We start from the raw sequence: 20,980 nt of genomic DNA, 5'->3' as shown, positions 1-20,980 counted from the left end.
CCCTTGCTATGCCTCATGCTTGCCTGGCCCACTCCTGCCACCCCCAGACTGGCTGCTGCTCCTCTCCTTGCTGAAGCACCCTCTCCACCCCAACCTTAGCCTGTCACCATCCAGGCCACCTTCAGGGCCAGACTGGATGACCGGGGCAGCCTCTAGATCACTTTCCTTGTCTCCAAGCTTGCTGCCTCTGGTCCATCCTCCCCTCTGCAAGCAACTGCTTTTCCTAAAACACACCAGACCATGTCGCCTTCTAAGCCTCCTGACCCTGCTGATATCAGCCCATGCCCGCAGCCTGGCCTGGAGGTTTCCACGATCTGACTCCTCCCTGCTCTTCCACCTGCTGTCCCAGCAGCACTGAAATGAAATCCACACTCTGCTCCAGATAGAGCAGAACCCAGAGGCCCCCACGCTTCCTGGGGTCTTTCTTGCTGCTGCACACAAGCTCCTCAGCTGGCATCACCCTCCTCCTGCGCTGCTCCCCACCCTCCTTCAGGGTCTCCCTTTTCCCAGGAGGAGGTCCGACTCTGGCTGCCAGCATCCCCTCCCCACCTGCTGAAACCCCACATCAGTAGCCTGTTAACTGTGTGTGAGGAGAGGCCACCTTGGGGACCGGAGTTGCGTCTTGCCCAGTGCCATGGCCCAGAGCCTTCTGCTCGAGAAGCTGACACATTTGTGAAGGGCGGTGTTCCCTGTGGGTCGGTCTGGCCCCCCAGGCAGCAGGAAACATGAGCACCAAAGGCCAACTCTTAGTAAATAGTTACTGGTGACAGAAATAGGAATTAAGAGACAGCGTGGGATGACTGGGAGAGACCGTGCTACAAACCATTTGGCTTCATGATAGGCCTCCTACATTTACAACCACCTCCGGGGCTGAGGGCCAGGAGGGGTAGTCAGGAGGCCGCTGGGGAATAATTCTGAGCCCAGTTATCACACGGCACCTAGAAGCTTCCCCAGGGAGCCCCAGCAGCTCTCTCTGCATGCCTTGCTGGCTGCCGCTGGCTGAGAAGCACCTGTCCGCAGAAAGCGTCCCCTCCTCAGCACATTGGCTCCAAATATGGAATGGCAAAAATATTTTCTCCCCTAAATCCCTGTGGATTTGGTGGAATGTCCAGACTGGCCCAGGCCAGAGCAAGGAAACTGTGGCAAGCTGTAAAATGGTAATTCCCCTGGAGAAGTGAGAGGGGCAGCCCCAAAAATGGAAGAAGAAGGAGGTATCCTGATCTCAGGTGAGAGACGCTGAGGCCTGGAATGGGATAAGGGGCTTTTCCGGAATGCCGAGGCCTTGGGGTGAGCATGGTGCTGTGTGCCAGAGGTGACGTACATGTGTTAATAATAAAGGGCAGTGGGAGGACCCCAAGGATACTGCCAGCAAGGGCTTCCTTCAAGATGCTGGACCAGAAGCTCAGACAGGGCCAAAGAGTGAATGAGGAGAGCCAGGCCGAGGACTGGTCAGCGTAAGTGGGGACCTGACAAGACATGGCGACCACCGAGGCAGCATTGGAAGGGAAGTGGGGACAGGTGGGGACTCGGGGGCCTGGAGAGGTACTACAGAGCTTTGCCCCCTCGTTTGGCTGTCTGGATGTCACCAGCCTGTCATTGTGACTCACTTAGGATGCAACCAGATGGCATCAAGGACGTCCCCCGCAGTAGTAAAACATTCTGCACTCAGGGTGGCCACAACATGTGCTCCATGCTGGCCTGGAGCCACGAGTGACCACTGCCATCTTGGCCCTTTCTCCATGTCCCCCACACTCAAAGGCAGACCTTCCATGTTCATATCAGCCATGGGGGCTGACGCCGCATGTGGCACTCAGGTGGGCTCCACTGATGCTTGCTGAGGGTCTGGGGAGATGGTAATCTAAGAGGGGAGGGAAGGCCTCCGGTTTGGAGCAACCTTATCTCATAGGAGCCAGTGGGAGCCCCATTGCTCTGCAGACCCGCCCACTCTCTCCCCTAAGCCACACAGCCCCCCAGGCCTCCTGTGTGGGAGCCATCACTCAGAGTCACCAGACCCCTACCTGATTCACACACAGGAGAGGAGACAGTGGGGATCCAGACCTGGAATCCAAACAGGACTCCAACCCCAAAGAGGGAAGGGCTGGACCCCTGATGTGGCCCTTAGCCCTGCTCCCACCCCACCCAAAAGTGGTGCACACAGGGCAGGTCCCTCTTTGCACCAGGAATCTGTAACCCTGGGAATGGCCTGCCTTCCCTGGCCCAGGCAGGTCTAGGGAGAGATGGGACTTTCTTCCTTCTCTGAACCACCAAACCCCAGAACTCAGAGAGAGGAATAGCCAGGTGTGGGGTGTCTCAGGGGATGAAGTTCCTGTCTATGCTTTTCCCTCATCCCTCCCCTGTGGAGCACTTCATCCCAGTTAGGAATGCTGGCTTCTCTCCTTACTGCAACTCAAGGTGGGTGCAGTGTGGTGAGGGAGGGGGAGCCGTGTGGGGAAGGAGGGAGGGACCCTCTTGCTGCTGGGCTTGTTTGCAAACCACAGGGACACCACATGGCTATGGGCACCTGGCCTTAGGCATGGGCAGGGTAGAGCTCCCTTCCCACAGGGCCTGGAATGCTGGACTCTCTCCAGGGGAAACATTCCCCATGGGTTGGGCCCCTCCCAGGGAGTGGGGCTGGCAGCTGTAATGAGCACCACCTGCCCCAGGCCAGGCGCTCAGGGGAGGCACATCTCAGGTCTCCACTCCTTCCCACTGCGCAAGGGCAGGGGGCTCACTCACCTGCTGCTGGTTCTCCCGCTGTGAGTGGAGCCGCGCCTGGATGCACTCTCGGGTCTCCTGGAAAGCCTGTCTCTGGGAGACCTCAGCTGGGTAGTGGGTGCAGACACCCACGATGTTGGTGCAGGAGAAAATGAGAACATTGGAGACAAGCTGCAGAAGGAGAGAGGAGCACACCGAGCTCAGATCCTGACCCTCCTGGCCCCAAAGTGTGGAGCCCTCAGCCCCTGTCTCAGCAAACTCACACCTGGCGCTAGCAAACAAATGCTGAGGGCACCCCACACGCAGCCAACCACTGGGAGCAGCCGGGCATAATCGATCGGGCTCTCTGATGTCCTCAAAGCCAGAAGTTTGGCTGGCCTGTCATGGGGTATGTCTTTTAAGGACACTGAATCACCTAGTAATCATACTAAACATGCCTATCGTACCAGAAATTAAAAGGTTACATGTACTGTGACAGAGCTGTGTATGTGCTGGAGGCAGGAGGGTCACCGCAAGGAAGGTGCCACAAGGGTGCTGGGATTTCACTTTTGAAAGTGTGATAGAGTCCAGCACAGGACAAGGGGCCACCCTCCCCCAGGGATCAGCTCCAATGAATCAAGGCCTCTCAAATCCCCTCAGGTCCCCAGCACTGTGCCAAATGCTCTAGGGAACAAAAGGACAAGGCTGGCCAGTCAGGGTCCGTGGCCACAGTGGGTCTCCACTCCTTCCTCCCTAGGCTTCTGGTCTTTCTGTTACCAGCCCTCTAACAACCACCGCACCAGCTGGCCAGTGTCTGCCATTCCCCTGCTTCCCAACAACTGAGATGTGTGTGTGGAAAAGTACCACTGACCCTCCAGGTCAGCAGAGTTGAAGCTGGAATTCCGTTGAAGGAAATACTTACTGAAAAGCTAAGGGAAAACGAAACACAATACAACACGACGCGGAAAGCAAGGTTACACGGTACATTCAGATCCCAGTGAGTGATGTGTAGGCAAAATTTCTCTTGGCAGATAGAGCTCCTGGGTATCTGAGTACACGGGTCCTGTTGTCCTTGACTTGCGGCCACATGGGACAGAGCCACACAATGACGCTCCGGCTCCCAGGCTGTGGGGGCTTTGAGCTGCACCTCAGTTACTCCCTCCAAAAACTTCCTTCTTAGTCCCAGCTCCAGAAGGGGAGCCCGGGTCAGTTGCTGCACCTTCTGTTGTGGCTCCCTCAGCCCTCAGGAGGCCTGTGTTGGTCCCAAGTCCTGGGGTACGGAAGGCACTTGGCCATTTGCATCCCAAAGGGCCTTGCTGTGGGATGTCGGCTGCCTGGCAGTGGCCCCGGCAGATGACTCCTACGCTCTTCTCTAGGGGCCTCTTGGCTCTCGACTCAGGTCTGCTTTCTACCTGAAGGCTTTGCCCACCACAGCTTTGAGGTGGTCCTGTCCTTGCTCCTTGCTGAATGTGGTACCACCTTTCCCTGGAGACATCGCATGGTGTATATGCCCCAGTCCATGAAAAGACTTTCTCTTGCCCATTTCAGACTCTTACTCCCTACCGGCTGAAGAATGCCCTGAGCTCCCCATGTGTCTCCTGGATGTGCCTTCCAGGAAGGGGCAAGTTCAGATTTCCAGCTCCACTGCCTCAGCCGACTATTGTTGCTGACTTATAACTCCCATATTCTTCCACCCCAACCCCATCTACCCTAGAATCCCATCGCTGTCATTTTATGTAAACACATGGCATAGGAAAAGCCAACCTATTTATCACAAGGAAAGAAGACCCCTGCTCTTCAGAAACTTACAATCCACTTGAAGAGTGTTATAGATGGAATGTTTGTGTCCCCCAAAAGGACTGTTGAACCAAAGAGTGGCTGGATGAGCCCGCGGCTTCTGGAAGATTCATCAGAGACAAGAGTGCAGGAATGGGAGACGGGTTCAGACGCTGCCACAGAAGCCCAAAGCATGAGGGAACAAAGACCTGTGTGTGGCTGGGAGCCAGTCAGGGCAGAGCTGACACAGAAGGAAGGGCCCCTAAGACCAGGGAGAAGAAAGTCCAGGAGGAAATAGACCGTGGCCTGAAGCAGTAACCAATGCTGTGATTATGAAGTGAGATCCCCAAAACAGGCCTCTGGGAAGTCACTGGGAACCACTGGGAGAGGATAAGGAGGAAGAGATGAGGAAGTGAAGGCGGAGGGGTAGGCCACAGGGAATTCTGAAGGATGATCTAGTTAGGGGAGATCTGTGTGAAAAGAGAGGAAGGTGCCAGGTGATAAAAACAGAAGTGAGACAGGAGAAACTGGGAAGGAGAAGATAAGGAGCTAGCCTCAGACAGGCTAGTGCATCATGAAAATATTATACAACATGACCAAATGGGCTTAACCCCAGGAATGAAGGCTGGTTTAACTTCAAAAAGCAATCAACATAATTTTGCGTATTAACAGACTAAAATTTAAAAACCATATGATCATTTCAATAGTTTCTAAAACATCATTTGGCAAAATGCAACATACATTAATAATTTTTAAACTTACCAACTTAGGAATAGAAGTCCTTTAATCCGATCAATAGCATATACAGAAACCTACATCTAAATTATATCATTCTTAATGGTGAAAGACTGAATGCTTTCCCCTAAGACCAGCAACAAAGCCAGGTTGTTTCCTCTTGTCACTCCTATTCAACATCACACTGGAGGTCCTAGCCTATGCAATCAGACAAGAGAAAGAAACAGAAGACACACAGATTAGAAAGGAAGAAATAAAACTGTCTCTATTTGCAGATGACATGATGGTCTACATAGAAGAACCTCAAAAAATTTTAAAAACTACCAGAATTAATATGCAAGTTTAGAAAAGTCATAGGATATAAGATCAATACATAAAAAGCAGCCTACTTTTATATATGAGTAAATACCAATTGGAAGTAAAATTTTTAAAGGTATAGTTGGCTCTCTATATCCACAGGTTTTGTATCTGCAGGTTCAACCAACCTTGGATCAAAACTAATAGAGAAAATATAAGCAGATGGCTGGACAGAGAAAGAATGGCCTTCCCTCTTTCTGAGGCCAGAAAGAGAGGCCAGAGTCTATTTTGAGACATGACCCCCAAAGTAATTATCAAGTGTCTGCTGCAGCATCTCTGTACTAATCCTCCGGGTCTCTCCTGCTGTAATCTGACTCCTCTGATAGCCAGAAGGCCAATGGCAACCGACAGTGCAAATCCAGGTAAAAAGATGCACGGTAACCCAATATCCATCCAAATGGCTTTGCTAAGCTTAGTGTGCCTTGGTGTTCATCTCTCTTCTACTAAACACAAAACCAGGCAGGCAGAAAGAGGGTGCTGTGGTTTGAGGGTGGGGTCTTGAGCAAGGCTATTGGAAAGGTCGGATTTCAGCAAGTTGGACCTGAAAGTGAAAAAGAGATTAATAGCTGCCTTACTCACACACACTCACACCATCTGCCAAAAAAGCAGGAATCTGGGCACCAGGTCTTAAAGGGTGCGAAGGTCCCTGTGCAGATGCTCTGGTTATGAACAGTGAGGAGGTATCGGTAAAATCTGATGGAATTCTGCTTACACACAAAGGGAGTCTGAAGTTTGAAAATGATCTCACACCTTGGGGACAAGAAAGGTATGTCCAAATGCTGCCGGGCTCTCTTCTCCACTCAAACAGTGACCAAATAATGAGCCACCTCTTACACCCCCATAAAGACAGGCACAGTAAAAGTAAGTATAAACCCTATCTTTGTGTAAAGGACCTAATTAGTAAATAGTAACAGATATCAGTCACTGCCGAGGCTTCACAACAGCAGGTAAACAGGGCCTAATTAAGCGTTTATTGGTTTTCCCTGTGCTGGCCTCATGGGACACATCTAACCACATGGAACACAAGTGGTGTGTGTGTGTGTGTGTGTGTGTGTGTGTGTGTAGGAAGTTAGTAGTATGGGGAAGCATGTGACATATGCCCACATTACACCAAGTGGAGTGAAAAGGAGACCCGACAATACAGCAGACTGCAGCCCTGGAGTAGCCTCAGCATCTGCTTTAAAACAAGCGGCTGGATGTGGTGGTGCACGCCTGTAAAACCAGCACTTTGGGAAGTGGTCCTTGGGTGGATTTGGAAAATCAGGGCCGGGCGCGGTGGTTCAAGCCTGTAATCCCAGCATTTTGGGAGGCCGAGGCGCGTGGATCACGAGGTCAGGAGATCGAGACCATCTTGGCTAACATGGTGAAACCCCGTCTCTACTAAAATACAAAAAACTAGCCGGGCGTGGTGGCGGGCGCCTGTAGTCCCAGCTACTCGGAGGCTGAGGCAGGAGAATGGCGTGAACCCAGGAGGCAGAGCTTGCAGTGAGCCGAGATTGCGCCACTGCACTCCAGCCTAGGCGACACAGCGAGACTCCGTCTCAAAAAAAAAAAAAAAAAAAAAAAGAAAGAAAATCAGATCTCACCTCTTTGGCTTGCACTTCATCAGGGGTGATTACAGACTCTGATGCACAGGGAAAATGCTATAGTCTGTCTACCCTGTCCTCACAAGTGGAGGAAGATCTGGAAAAGGGAGTAGGGAAGAGTTGACAGGCCAAGGTGGGAAGATCACTTGAGTCCAGGAATTCAAGACCAGCCTGGACAGCATAATGATACCCCATCTCTACAAAAAATAAAAATAAATAAAACATAAAAAAAATTCACCAGGTAGTCCCAGCTACTTGGGAGGCTGAGGCAGGAGGGTCACTTGAGCCCAGGAGGTAGAGGCCGCAGTGAGCTATAACCACACCACTGCACTCTAGCCTGGGCAACAAAGCAAGACTCTGACTCCAAAACAACAACAACAAAAAGTTGAAAACAAGCCCTGCAGATGGATGGGGTCCAGGTGAACAAGGTCCAGGGGGTCCCAGGACCACACCAAGAGGGACTCCACTAGAGGGGGAACATTTGACTCTCTTCTCAGAGTCAAAACCAAGGGGAGATGCCGATGAATATTTAATACTTCTAAAACCCCAGCACTTCTGAAACCCAATCTCTGGCTGCCCGCAGGCTGCAGGTTTGATTTGAGCCAGGAGTGGGAAGTTACGGTGCTCGGTTTGTGCAGTGTCTCCTCGGGAAGGCTCAAAGAAACCCCAGCCACCGGCCTCAGGCACTGCGGTCGTTTCTGCCTCTCCTCTCTGAGTTTTCAGGGGCTCCGTGGGCCCACTACAATAGGCTTGCTACTGGATAATCCTGGGAACGGTGCAAGGCAAAGAGGAGTGAGAAATGCATGGTTTTGGAGTAGAAGGAAATGAGTTGGGGAAGACCCCCGCTCAGTTTGCTCTTTTATGCGGTTCCTGTTCCTGATAAGTCAGCTTGCTCCTTGCAGTATGGTTCACAGGTGAATGGTGCTGGCTGTGGTAGGAATCAGAACTTCCTGGGGAGCCAGATTTAGTAATGAGGGAGGGAGCAGGATGTTCAGCTACATTTGAATTACAGACAAACAACACATACATCTTTTAGTGTAAGTAGGTTCCAGGCAATATTTGGGACCTACTTATACTAAAAAAAAAATTATTCATTGTTTATCTGAAATTCAAATTTAATTGAGTGACCCATATTTTACTGCACAACCCCACCAGGGGTCCTTTTCAAACCACACCTGCCCTCCCCTAGTCATGACAACCCTCTCCCCAAGCTCCTGTCCACTCTTCCCTACTCCCTTTTCCAGATCTTCCTCCACTTGTGAGGACAGAGTAGACAGACTACAGCCTTTTCCCTGTGCATCAGAGTCTGCAATCACCCTGATGAAGTGCAAGCCAAAGAGGTGAGATCTGATTTTCCAAATCCACCCGAGGACCACAAGATGCTGGACCACCTCAGGGACCCTGGGGGCAGAGGACCAGCTCCCCCTGCTCTGGGTAGTAGAAAAGGAGGAGAGGCCCTTTCCTGCAAGGTGTCCCCTGGCCCCGGCCCTAAAGACAGGCACAACTCCTTCCTGTTTTAGTCCTTTGTCAGTTTACAAACACATAAAACTAACAACAAAATGAGTCCCAAATAAAAGAAGCTGACATCCTAGCAAGAGTTCCTTCCTCCTACACTGAATTTCATTTGTCTTACACAGTGGTCGTGGGAAGCTCAGGGAACCTCGGCGGAACCCCATCAAGATATAAAATAAAATAATTCAAGGAAGAATAATCTTAAATTATGTACTCTTAGAAGGCATATCAGCATGGTTCCTTGTACACTGCACCATGCTCGATTAGGTGCTTAATGTTTTGTGGTTTTTTTTTTTTTAACTATTACATACTTTTAACTGTTTTTCTAATCATAATGAGTGACACCTCTAAAATTTTTCCTTTCACAAAGAATCAAGACTGCTGTATGTGTTTTGGTAATCAAAGCTGCATTGTATCTGCTTGGGGGCTTCTGTGACGAGGTCCTCTTTCAAGGAGGTGGCCAGTTCTATACCACTGGCTCTGGACAAACATCAAGCCTATCTCTCTGCTCACTAGGGTCCTGCCCAGACAATGTCCCCCTTCTCCTCTCCTTTCCAGCTAGGATCCAGCTGCTCTGGGATTGTCACTCTCCCTTGCTCTGGAACTCCCCCTCGACTCAAGAACTGAGGATGCTTCCTGAGGGGCCTCCAGCCTCTGTGAACACCATTCTCTATGCCAGAGATCCTCAAATGATACCCTAACATTACGACATTTTCCTACCCCAAAACCCGCCAGGACTCTCCATTACCAGTAAGATAAAGCCCAAACTCCTGTGCCAGCATGAACGCTCTCTAAGTCTTATCATAGACCACATTCCCTGTCTCATGCCCACCCCAGCTACTCACTGTGTCTGAAAAAAACAATCTATAATAGAATTCTAAAGTGTAATGTTTAATACAACTTTAATGTTACTAAAATTAGAGCATGAAATATTGACAAATCAACAATTAGCATCTGCTTAATACATTTTAAGGAAAAACAAAATAGACTAAAATGTGAAGAAAGACAAGTATCTAGGAATAATTGGGTACAGCAATATACAGTCTGCAAAACACTTTCTCACATGTAGTTCATTTCACACTCATCAAATCCTTATAAGATAAGCAAGTTAGGCAGCATCATCCCCCTCTGCCAATGAGGAAACTGAGGCTCAAGGAAGGGGTCTTGCCTGGGGTTACACAGCAAGGCAGCTGCAGAACTGGGATCACAGCCATCTCTTTCTGAGCTCACAGTTCATCCTACTCTACTGTACTAAGCTGTTATTTATCCCAACTTAATTTAGATCTAGTTTTGTTTTATTCTATTTAATAAAGAGACACTCAACTTTCTCTCACCCTTATCCCAGGCGCCTCAGGCCTTCTTCATAGATCCTGGTCACATAAAGTACTGCTGATTAGGGACCTACTCCCAGCGACTGCCAGATTCGATGAATGTCCTCCGGGGTCACTCTCTCTAGGGAACTCACAGCTATGGGTAAGAGAGGCCCACCTGTCTCACAAAGCCAAGTCTTACTCTAGTGTAGCTTCCCTTAATTATTTTTTATGGAGATACAATTCACATACCATAAAATGCACTCTTTTAAAGTGCAAAATTCAGTAGTGTTTAGTGTATTCACAAGGCTGTGCCACCATCACTACCAACCTCAGGACATTTTCAACATCTCCAAAAGAAACCCCATGCCCATTAGTCACTGCCTATTCCCCACCCCACCCTCCCCCAGCTCCTGACAACCACAAACCTACTTTCCACCCCCATGGATTTGCCTATTCTGGACACTTCATATAAATGGAAGTGAACAATAGGTGGCCTCCTGTGTCTGGCTTTTCTCGCCTGACATATTTTCAAGGTTCGTCCACGTGGTAGCACACACAGACTTAGAATCCTTTATCCGAAATGCTAGGGACCAGAAGTGTTTCATAGTTTGGATATTTTTCAGATTCTGGAATACTTACATATACATAATGAGATATCTTGGAGATGGGACACAAATCTAAACATGAAATTCATTTATGTTTCATAAACACCTTCTACATGTAGCCTGAAGGAAATTTTATACAATATTTCAAGATAATTTTGTGCATGAAACCAAGTTTGTGTTAAGTACTTATGTGTGGAATGTCAGAGCTCATGTCAGAGCTCAAAATGTTTCAGATTTTAGCGCATTTTGGATTTCAAATTCTCAGATTCAGGATGCTCTACCTGTATCAGCATTTCGTTCCTTTTACAGCTAAATAATATTCCACAGCACAGATGTACCATATATTGTTTATCAGCCATCAGGTATAGACATTTGAGTTGTGTCCACCTTTTGGCTATTATGAATAATGTTGTTGTGATGAACATTCATGTACAAGTTTTTACATGGATATATTCTGTTTCCCTAGGGATATACCTAGGAGCGGAATTGCTGGGTCACACGGCAACTCTGTGTTATTTGAGGAACTGCCCAACTGCTTTCCAGTCGCCTGCACCACCTTACATCCCCACCAACATTGCATGGGGGTTCCAATGTCTCCACATGCCCTGCCAATACTTATTTTGTTATCTTTTTCATGATAGTCATCCTAGCATGAGTGAGGATGGTATCTCATTGTGGTTTTAATGCCCTTAAATTTGTAAAGTAAATAGCAACAATTGCAAGGGAGATAATGTCTTCTGTAACTTGCACAGCTGTGCCTTTAGAGAGAAGTGGCCACATTGTACATTTTATTTTTTGTTATTTTTAATTACTTATTCCTAGGAAGACCCCACGCTTTGCGCAACCAGAGAGAAATAACAGCTTTCACGTATTAGTGCTTACATGAACAAGACAAACACTGACTGAGTGCCCAGCACTGGGAAACCATGCTGCCGGCCACCTTGCCCTCTAGGACTCCAGATCTGGTGGGGAAGTCAGACAAGGTATGGAAGTGGTTGGGAGGACATAGACTCTGTAGGCTCCACAATCTCTATCCTCTATTCTCAAGTTAATTTCATAAACATTCAGTTCCCAAAGAATATGCCAGAGGAAATACCCTTAATATACAAAGTATTTTGCCAATTAACAATAAATGGGTAGAATTTAACAACAAAAAAAGGCTGGGCACAGTGGCTCATGCCTATAATCCCAGCACTTTGGGAGGCTGAGGTGGGTGGATCATGAAGTCAGGAGTTCAAGACCAGCCTGGCCAACATGGTGAAACCCTGTCTCTACTAAAAATACAAAAAATTAGCTGGGTGTGGTGGTGCGCACCTGTAATCCCAGCTACTCGGGAGGCTGAGGCAGGAGAATCACTTGAACCCAGGAGGCGGATGTTGCAGTGAGCCAAGATCACGCCACTGCACTCTAGCCTGGGCAACAGAGCAAGATTCCTTCTTGGAAAAAAAAAAAAAAAATTGAGCAACAACAACAACAAAATGGGTAATGTGGATGAATAAGCTATTCAAAGTAAAAATACAAATGACTTACAAATGTGTGACATCAAAAGATGTGAACCCTCACTAGTAAGCAAAGAAATAACCATAAAAGCAGTATTTTGCCTATTAAAATATCAAAGCTTTCTTTTCATAGTAATAATGTTGGCAAGAATGCAATGGAATAGGTGCCCTCCTACATTATCAGTGGGAATGCAAATTGGCATGACCTTTCTGGAAACCAGTTTGGCAATATGTATGAAGAGCTTTCCAAATATTCATACCCTTTGACCCAATAAATTAGTTCCCTCCCAGGAATCTATACCACAGAAACCTCAGTAGCTTGAACAGGGCTTTATGTCCAAGGATGATTATAAAAGTTAACAATTAGGAACAGCTAAATGTTGAAAAACTGGAGAACAGTTAAATAAATTATGGTGCTCTCACCAGCCACGGTGGCTCACACCTGTAATCCCATCACTTTGGGAGGCCAAGGAAGGAGGATCACTTGAGGCCAGGAATTTGAGACCAGCTTGGGCAACATGGTAAGACGCCATCTCTACAAAGAAATAAAAAATTAGCCGGGCATGGTGGCATGCACCTGTAGTCCCAGCTACTTGGGAGGCTGAGGTGGGAAGACTACTTGAGCCTAGGAAGTCAAGGCTGCTGTGAGCCATGATTACGCCACTGAACTCCAGCCTGGGTGACAGAGCAAGACTCTGCCTTATGATAAAATAAAACAAAACTATGGTGCTCAATACCCTGGAACATCTCAAAGCCTTTAAAATGTCTTATTTAAATAACATTCAACATTGTGGGAAATTTTCCAAAATACAATGTCAAGTGGGGGAAAAAAGGAATATGAAATTGCATATACCTCATGAGCCCAATTTTTCACATGTATACATTTCAAAATGTTAACAGTGATGGAATATCTCTAGGTGGTGGGATGATAAGTGCTTTTTTACTTTTTTTCTTTATACCAATGAATACTCTCCAACATTTCTATTGTATATATTACTCTAAAAAGAAGTACTGATAAACTTATATAAAGAAATAAAAAAGTACATGCTTGTGCCGTGAATACGGCAGGCTGAAGAATCTTTTCTTCTGACAGAAGAGATAAAATAAGAATGAAAATGCCTGTAAAACCAGAGAGAATAAGTCAAATGGGAAAAGAGATTCAAAATAGAAAAAGAAATCATGTCTGGGCAGTGGGGACTAGGATCCTTCCCGGAGAAGCGTCTGCAGATGGGAAGGACCTGGCCAGCGGGCATCCCAGTGGAGGGGCATACAGGTGATGCAAACAGCATCGATATGGATGGGGCAGAGGAAGAAGAGTCCAGGGCTACACTGGGAACACCAGGTAGTCACTGCTGACCAGAAGCAAGGAGAGGACTGGTCAGAGATGAGACAAGGGGGTTCATGGCCAGATCATGAAAGAATTTTTTCTATGTCAGAGTAAGGAACCAGCACATGATCTAGGAGGCATTAAAAACTCTTGATGGCTGCATTTACAAAATAAAAGTATATTCATTCCCCAGATTATAAGATATACATTCATTATGTAACACTTCAAAATCATGGTAAAGGAAAAAAAAATTAATTATCACCCAAAGACAACCAGTATTAACGTTTCCATTTATTCCTTTTACTTCCTTTTTTAAAAAATCTATTTATGGCTTTTTGTTTTTGCTTTCATAAAACTGTGATCTTACTGTTTATATAATTTGGTATCCTGTGTTTTACTTTTTTTTTTTTTTGAGACAGAGTCTTGCTCTGTTGCCCAGGGTGGAGTGCAGTGGTGCAATCTTGGCTCACTGCAAACTCCGCCTCCTGGGTTCAAGTAATTCTGTGTCAGCCTCCAGAGTAGCTGGGATTACAGGCGCCCACCACCATGCCCGGCTAATTTTTGTACTTTTAGTAGAGACGAGGTTTGTATATTTAGTAGAGTCGAGGTTTCACCATGTTGGCCTCGAACTTCTGACCTCAGGTGATCCACCCGCCTTGGCCTCCCAAAATGCTGGGATTACAGGCATGAGCCACCGCGCCTGGCCTTCACTTAATATTGTAACACAAGCATGTTCCCCTGTTATTACAACTTCTAATGCTGCCAGCTTTCAAAAGGGAAATGTGATCACAGCAGAACTTTGGGTAGATTAAACTGACAGCTGGAAAGAAGGCAGTGAAAAGGAAGACGCTAGAAGTAGAGAGACTAAAAGAGGACTATGGAAATAGCACAGACGAGAAGGACCAGGGGCCTTGGAGAGGCTCGAACTCTGAGAAGGGAAAGTAGAGTGGCCCCCAAGCAAGGCATCTGCAAAGAGTATTTGGGCCTGGGTGATGCATCTACGGGAAGAAGAGAGCTTCGGTTCATAATCTACTTAGGGAAGTCCAGGAGGAGCTGGCTTTGGGGTGAATGGGTTATGAATAAGAAAGTGTCACAAAAGCTAAATGCAAGAGTAGGAAAGTCAACAGAATCAGGTGTTGTGGAAAAGGTTGAAAAGAGATGGATGAGCAGACTGGGTAGAGGAGGAGTTGAGCTATAAGGGGTTAAGTCATGAGGTCATGAGGGGACGGTGAATGAAGGTGACTCTGGATGTTTGGCAGTGAAGGGAGAACGAGTGGGTCACAGCTTGAATGAATACAGCATGGAGGTTAGGAAACCTGATTTATCCAGAGGCAGAGGGAGGGGAGGGGCCAAAGAGGCAAATGAGGGCAGCACCGTACTTCTCCGCAGAACTCAGCTGTCCACCATGGGAGCTACTAGCCACACATAACTAGAAACATTTGCAGTGTGGTTGGTCTGAAGTGAGGGGTGTTGTAAATATAAAATACACTGGAGTCTGAAATTGCTTTTTATTCATTACATGATAAAATGATATTCTGGATATATTGGGCAAATAAAATGTATTATTTAAATTACTTTCACCCATGGGTTCGTTCGTTTTCTTTGTTTTTTCCTTTGGGCCCACTGGAATAGCTGGAAGGACATATGTGGCTCTCAATATATTTCTGTTGGACAGCACTCATGTTGTACACAGGGGAGGCAGGACAGGAGGGACCTGGAGCACAGTGGATGAGGGACAGATCCCAGGTTACTTGCGGAATATCAAACTGCTGGGCAATTGGTGGCCCACCTTAGGCCCACAGAGTGATCTGCCTCCCTACTGCCCCTGAGGGGGTAATTTCCCAAAGGCTCAGATTCATCTGCCGAGCTCAGGGCCGATTTCAGATGGTACACCAGGACAGTCATTCTCTGTGGCTTTCAGGAACATGAGATGTGGCAACAGAAAAGGGAAGGGGGGCTGGAGGTGAGACCCAAGGGACATGGAGGTGTATGACAGGGGCTCAGGCGTGATGACTGAGGTATCTAGGACAGCCTAGAGAAGGGTATCAGACTCAAAATCCACCTCTCTTGCACATCACAAAACTTGGGGCTTTGGGAGAATACGTGAATTTAAAACCATGGGGAGGAGGGCATCCTCAAGAGCAACGAATGAACATCTAGAGGCAGCACAGTGTGGAGAAAGGCCTGGGAACTTAGGTATGAGTTCTCAGCCTGGATCTGCAAACAACAAACACGTGGCTCTGGGCATGTCACCTTTCCTCTGGGAACTTCGGCTTCCTTCCTCTGGGAACCTGGGCTTCCTCATCCATGAAACTGAGAGGCAGTGGGTGATGCCCAAGGTCTTCACCATCTGGGACAGTCCATGGAGTGGCCACAGCCTGGGCCTCCGGCTGCTCAAGCAGGGACAATTTGCATTTCCCTCTAAATGGAGATGCTACTTATAAAGACTTTCAGAGAAATCCCTGATTTCAAATCTTCTGCCTTCCGTTCTCCTGCAATGCAACGGAATGTTCAGCATTACAGCATATAAGCTACAGCTTTAAGAAGGCCTGTCATACCTGGAAGTCACACAAAAGTCCCCCATCCAACCGTGCTAGATCCATGGGGAATCCCAGAGGAAGCCGGAGTCCTTCAGAATCTATGCCAGGCACCGGCCCCCCACCTCATCCCTGGACCAGGCAGGGGAATCACATGTACAAAGCAGCGGAGAAAGGCAGACATGTTCCCATAAAAAACAAGGACATGAGTTGGGGCGGGAGGACCAGGAGAGGCTGGCGTGCGGGCAGTACCTTGCAAAGGTTTTCCAAAGAAGCTGATGATGCTTCGCCCACCCACAAACTGCTTCTCCTGCAGTTCTCTGACCTCTAGGATAAGGAGATGTTTGCTTTGTGGTCTGGCAAGAAGTTTTATGGGCTAGAAGTTTATTTATCCTCCAAGTGCAATCAAGTTGCTCTCTTACAAAAATCTCATCTTGGAGAATAATTATCCCCACTCCCCCAAGCTCTCCCACCCTCAGCTTCCTCCTCCTCTCCCGGAAAATCAGACAAACTTTCATTGTTTCCCGTGAGTAGTGGTGACAGCTGAGGGTGGTGCCAGCCGTGTAGGTGGAGGGAGGGGGCTGACAAAAGGCTGGAGTCAGATTCAGGGGCGGGAAGAAGGAGCCCACCTGAACTCGGAGTTCTGGTTCCCACCCTACACAGGTGAAGTGCGGCTTCCCTGGTGCCTTCCCCTATCCCCTAGCCTGATCTGCTCACGCCCACATCTCCTCCCTCTTTCCATTCCTCACCTCTGAGGCTCATTTTAGGTCAGCAGAATCCAGAAGGAAAAAAAACACTAAAGAGAAAATGAAACTGCCACCAAGTGCTTACCTAACCTCCAAATGAGTGCAGAACCTAGATGAGGCCATGTCTTCTGTGGGGCAGGCCTGGGCCCTACTCAGCACCACACAGGCTGCCCTGTGGGGACGGAGGGGACCATGGGCCCCTCAGCAGGGATCTAGGGGCCCCAAAGACTGCCTGGGGGAGAGAGGCAGGAAGATAGTGAGAGGAGTGCTATGCTGGGAGTCAGGGGCCCCAGGGGCCAGTCTTGTGACTTGGAGCCAGTCACACAACCTACAGGAATCTGAATGCGCTCATCTTCTATAATGGAGCTAATGACACCTGCTAATAAGACACCAATGCTAACACTGTACGGGCGTAAACCAACACAGGCTGGGACTAACAATGCCATTAGGGGATAAGCCAGCACGGTTGATCTCATTCCATGTAAACACCGCAGCAACTTTGGCGCGAGGCGGAGGTGGTGTGGGTACTCGAGGTACATGGATGTTCGAAGACCAGACCCTGGTACCAACGATTATGGCAAACCCTATGTCTCTACTCCAAATACAAAAAATTAGGCTGGGCAATGCGTGGTTACGCACCTGAATCCCCAGCCTACTTGGAGTCCTGAGACAGGAGAAATCACATATTAGAATCCCTCCTAGGAGAGGTCAGAGTATTCGCAATGGAGGTCTCAAGATCAAAACTCATTATCTGCACTTCGAGAGCTTGGGCTGACCAGAGTGCAGACTCCTGTCTCAAAAAAAAAAAAAAAAAAAAAAAAAATTAGCTAGACATGATGGCACATGCCTGTAGTTCCAGCTACTTGAGAGTCTGAGGTGGGAGGATGGCTTGAACCCAGGAGGCAGAGGTTGCAGTGAATTCAGATGGTGCCACTGCACTCCAGCATGGGTGACAGAGCAAGACTTTTAAAAAAAAAAAAAAAAAAAAAGAAAGTAAATAGGAGCCAGGTCTCCTCTGCTCACTGCTGTGTCCCTACTATCCAGGACAGAGGCTGACACATATCAGGCCACAATAAATACTTGTTAAATGAATACATGGATGAAAAGAAAACTGAAGGCTGCAGGGTACCTTTAAGGCCTTGAACATTCCAACTCAAAAGAGAAGACAGTCCCAGACCCCCAGCTGCCTCTGATGGTGAGCATCAAACACAAGGTGGGAGATGGGCTCCAGGGTCTCTGCAATGGTTTTGCATGTACCCCGAAATTTAATTTGTTGGGAACTTAATCCTCAAATTCACAGGTCGATTGGAGGTGGGGTCTCTGGAAAGTAATAAGGATTAAAGTCATCAGGGTGGGGCCCCATGATGAAACTGGTGGCTTTATAAGAAGAGGAGGAGAGACCTGAGCTAACATACACACACGTGCTCTTTTTCGCCATGTGATGCCTCCCACCACATCATGATGAGCAAGAAAGCCCTCACCAGGTGCTGTCACCATGCTCCTGGACTTCCCAGTCTGTAGAACCATGAGCTAAATAAACCTCTATTCTTTATACGTTACCCAGCCTGTGGTGTTCAGTTACAGCAATAGAAAATGAACTAAAACAATCCTTACCTGCAGGAATGCCCAGGCCCACATCAGAATTAAATGAAAGATGAGTGTGGTACTAACTGCCATGGCCACTAAGCATTTAGAGATGGTTTCTACCAGGGAGATGAGACATGAGACAAGTCTGTGTGTCCCTGTGAGTGTCTGGGAACTGGGAGACCTGGCCTGAAGTGTTGGAGAGTCCCTTATTTGCTAGCTGACCTTGAGCATATCACTAGGAAATCCCCAGAAGATATTGAGTCTACTGGAGAAATGAGTTAATGTGCAAACGAATCTCATGGAAAGGCTTGGTGAACAGCAAGAGGCCTGGATTGCTGCAGTGCAGCCCTTCTCCTCACAAGCTGGGCCAGATCAGCAAACTCCTCTGCTCTCTGGGTCCTATGAGGATTCTTTCTATGTACAATGGGAGAATGTGACCAAATGGTTCTCAGCTGCTTCCCAAGAGCATTGACATCCTGAGGACTCTGGGGAGTCTTATCTGTGATGTCATTCAGCCTCCCAGAGAGAAACCAGGAGATTCTGCCCTGGTCTCCACTCTCTCCTGGCTGTGCTGCTAACAAGGGGGTAGGAAGGGTGACCAGAATTGGCACCACAGCTGCAGGAAGCACTGATTGCCTTAATTCTTGGGGCATGAGGAGTAACAGTGTTAAGTCTTCTCTCTCAGGGCCAATGGAGGCATGACCTAATGCCAAAGGGTGAGCCATGAAACTCAACCATTATGATGGAAGACTATAAAAACGGCCAGTGGGAGGAGTGGCAAATATTCATTTGCAGACTCACCTGCCCTACACACTCCCTAGCCCCTGGAAACATATTCTCAGCTTGAGGTCCAAGTGATGGATTATAGATTATCACACCATTGCCCCCTTTAGAATAATTAAGACTAACCTTTTATTTAAAAATAATAATTTTTAAAAGGCTGTGACAGAGACTGTAAGTTGTCCAACTAAATTCCTTGCCCCGTTCTTCCCGGGCAATACACAGTCACTGGGCACATGGTTGCCCAGCCACAGACAGCATTTCTCAGCCCTTCTTGCAGCAAGGTGTGGTCATGTGACTATCCCAGCGGGGTATGAATGGAAGTGCTACATGCAGCTCCCATGTCACCTCCCATTTTGTTATCAAATACTTTCTTCTGGGCTAGAACACAGATAGGCTCCAAACCCAGCTTTGACCATATGAATGAGGATAATGTCCTTAGGGGTGGTAGAGCAACCCCATGGAACTGAATCATCCTGCCAACCTGGATCCCATCACTTTGAGACTATGACACAAGAGAAATAAATTCCCATCTTCTTAAAGCCACTATATTTTGGCGTCTCTTTGTTACAGCAGCTTAGCCTTGACCCTAATACACCTGCAAACAGCAGAGGTTTCTAGGTCTGAGTATCCAGATGGCAAGCCCCTATCCCATCCCTCCTTCCCCTTTGCCCTCTCCCTTCCTCCCTCACTTCCTCCTCCTCCCTTCCCACCACATGCACCGTGGCAGAAGGGAGAAATCACAGCACACAGGGCACACAAAGTCAAGGGAAGGCAGGATGGGGCTGGAGGTGTGAAAACAGCAAGGCCACTCCAAGAATGGTTGAAGGCATCTGAGCAGTGCTCCTGACAAGACCTGGGACCAGGCCCAGAAACCAGAGCAGAGACAAAGCAGACAGAGGGGCTGATTCTCAAGACGGAAGGAAGCACAGTGGCCGGACTCTGCACGGTTAACAAACAGCGACCCAGAGGAAAGAAGGAGTGAGCTCTGCATTATCTCAAGAAGACGAAGCATGCTGTGGTGAAAACGTGGGATCTGGCTGGGACTTGGTATCAAAGATCCAAGTTCACATCCTTTTTCCTATGTGTGGTGGTGACTCAGTAATTTAACCTTAGTAAACCTCAGAATCTTCTCCTACAAAATAGGATGATACTATCTACTTCTCAAGGACTGTATAAAGATTAAGGTGATGGACTAAATAAGGCGATAATATAAAATGTCAGGAAAGCAATTATTCTTCCACTGCCTATCTAGGTTTAGTAAAAGCAAGAAACTGAGAGCTCCACCCAATCGATCGCAGTCCCCTGAGGAGAGTGGAGAAGATAAGAACACCGGTAATTTGTCAACTGCCTTGAAGCACCAGGCCTTTACCAGAGTACTGTCTCCCAGGGGAAGTGGCACGTGGCCGGACCCAAGCCGGGTTCTGGTCCTGAGCCTCGGGGCATTGCACATGGCAGCCAATATCTCTCTCAGCCAGGCCTGGAGAGCAGGGCAAGAGCTGGGGATGAGGCTGCCACTTCTGCACCCATTGTGGGCAATGCCTCAGGGCTCTCCCCATCAGCAGCGAAAGCCAGGCCAGGTGTGGGTAGCATGGGATCTGAAGCTCAGTTTCCTGCCTGATTGTCCTCCACCCTACCCCTGCGTATCTACACAGTGAAGGGCAGAAAAGCAAAAGGTGCCCCAGGGCCTCAGGACTCAGAAGCAGCCCACACTGCTCTTACCCTCAGCACATAAGCAGAGAATGACATTCCCCAGGATGCAGGAGGATCCAGGGAAACATCACAATGCCCGACTGGGCAGGCTATCAGCCCATGCGTGGCACGCACATTCTGAGGGCACCCAGGCAAGGAGATAGGGGAGTGTCCCTTTTCTTCCCCATTTGGAGGAAGCAGCACCCCTTCCCAGAGCTTGAGATGGAGGGAAAA

At 48.2% G+C, this 20,980-nt stretch overlaps 1 protein-coding gene across 1 annotated transcript in view; it reads right to left on the bottom strand.

Moving 5' to 3' along the window:
• The window catches only part of ADCY5 (adenylate cyclase 5), a 165,804-nt gene that overhangs the window by 68,173 nt on the left and 76,651 nt on the right, over positions 1 to 20,980 (bottom strand). The window contains 1 exon segment of the mRNA XM_017855346.1: positions 2,737 to 2,886. Coding sequence (XP_017710835.1) covers positions 2,737 to 2,886 — 150 coding nt within the window.

This window comes from Rhinopithecus bieti, unplaced genomic scaffold, assembly GCF_001698545.2.
Source record: "Rhinopithecus bieti isolate Rb0 unplaced genomic scaffold, ASM169854v2 scaffold_39586, whole genome shotgun sequence".
Lineage (NCBI taxonomy): Eukaryota > Metazoa > Chordata > Mammalia > Primates > Cercopithecidae > Rhinopithecus > Rhinopithecus bieti.
Note: the sequence above shows the minus strand (reverse complement) of the source record. Positions and strands in the feature narration are given on the sequence as shown.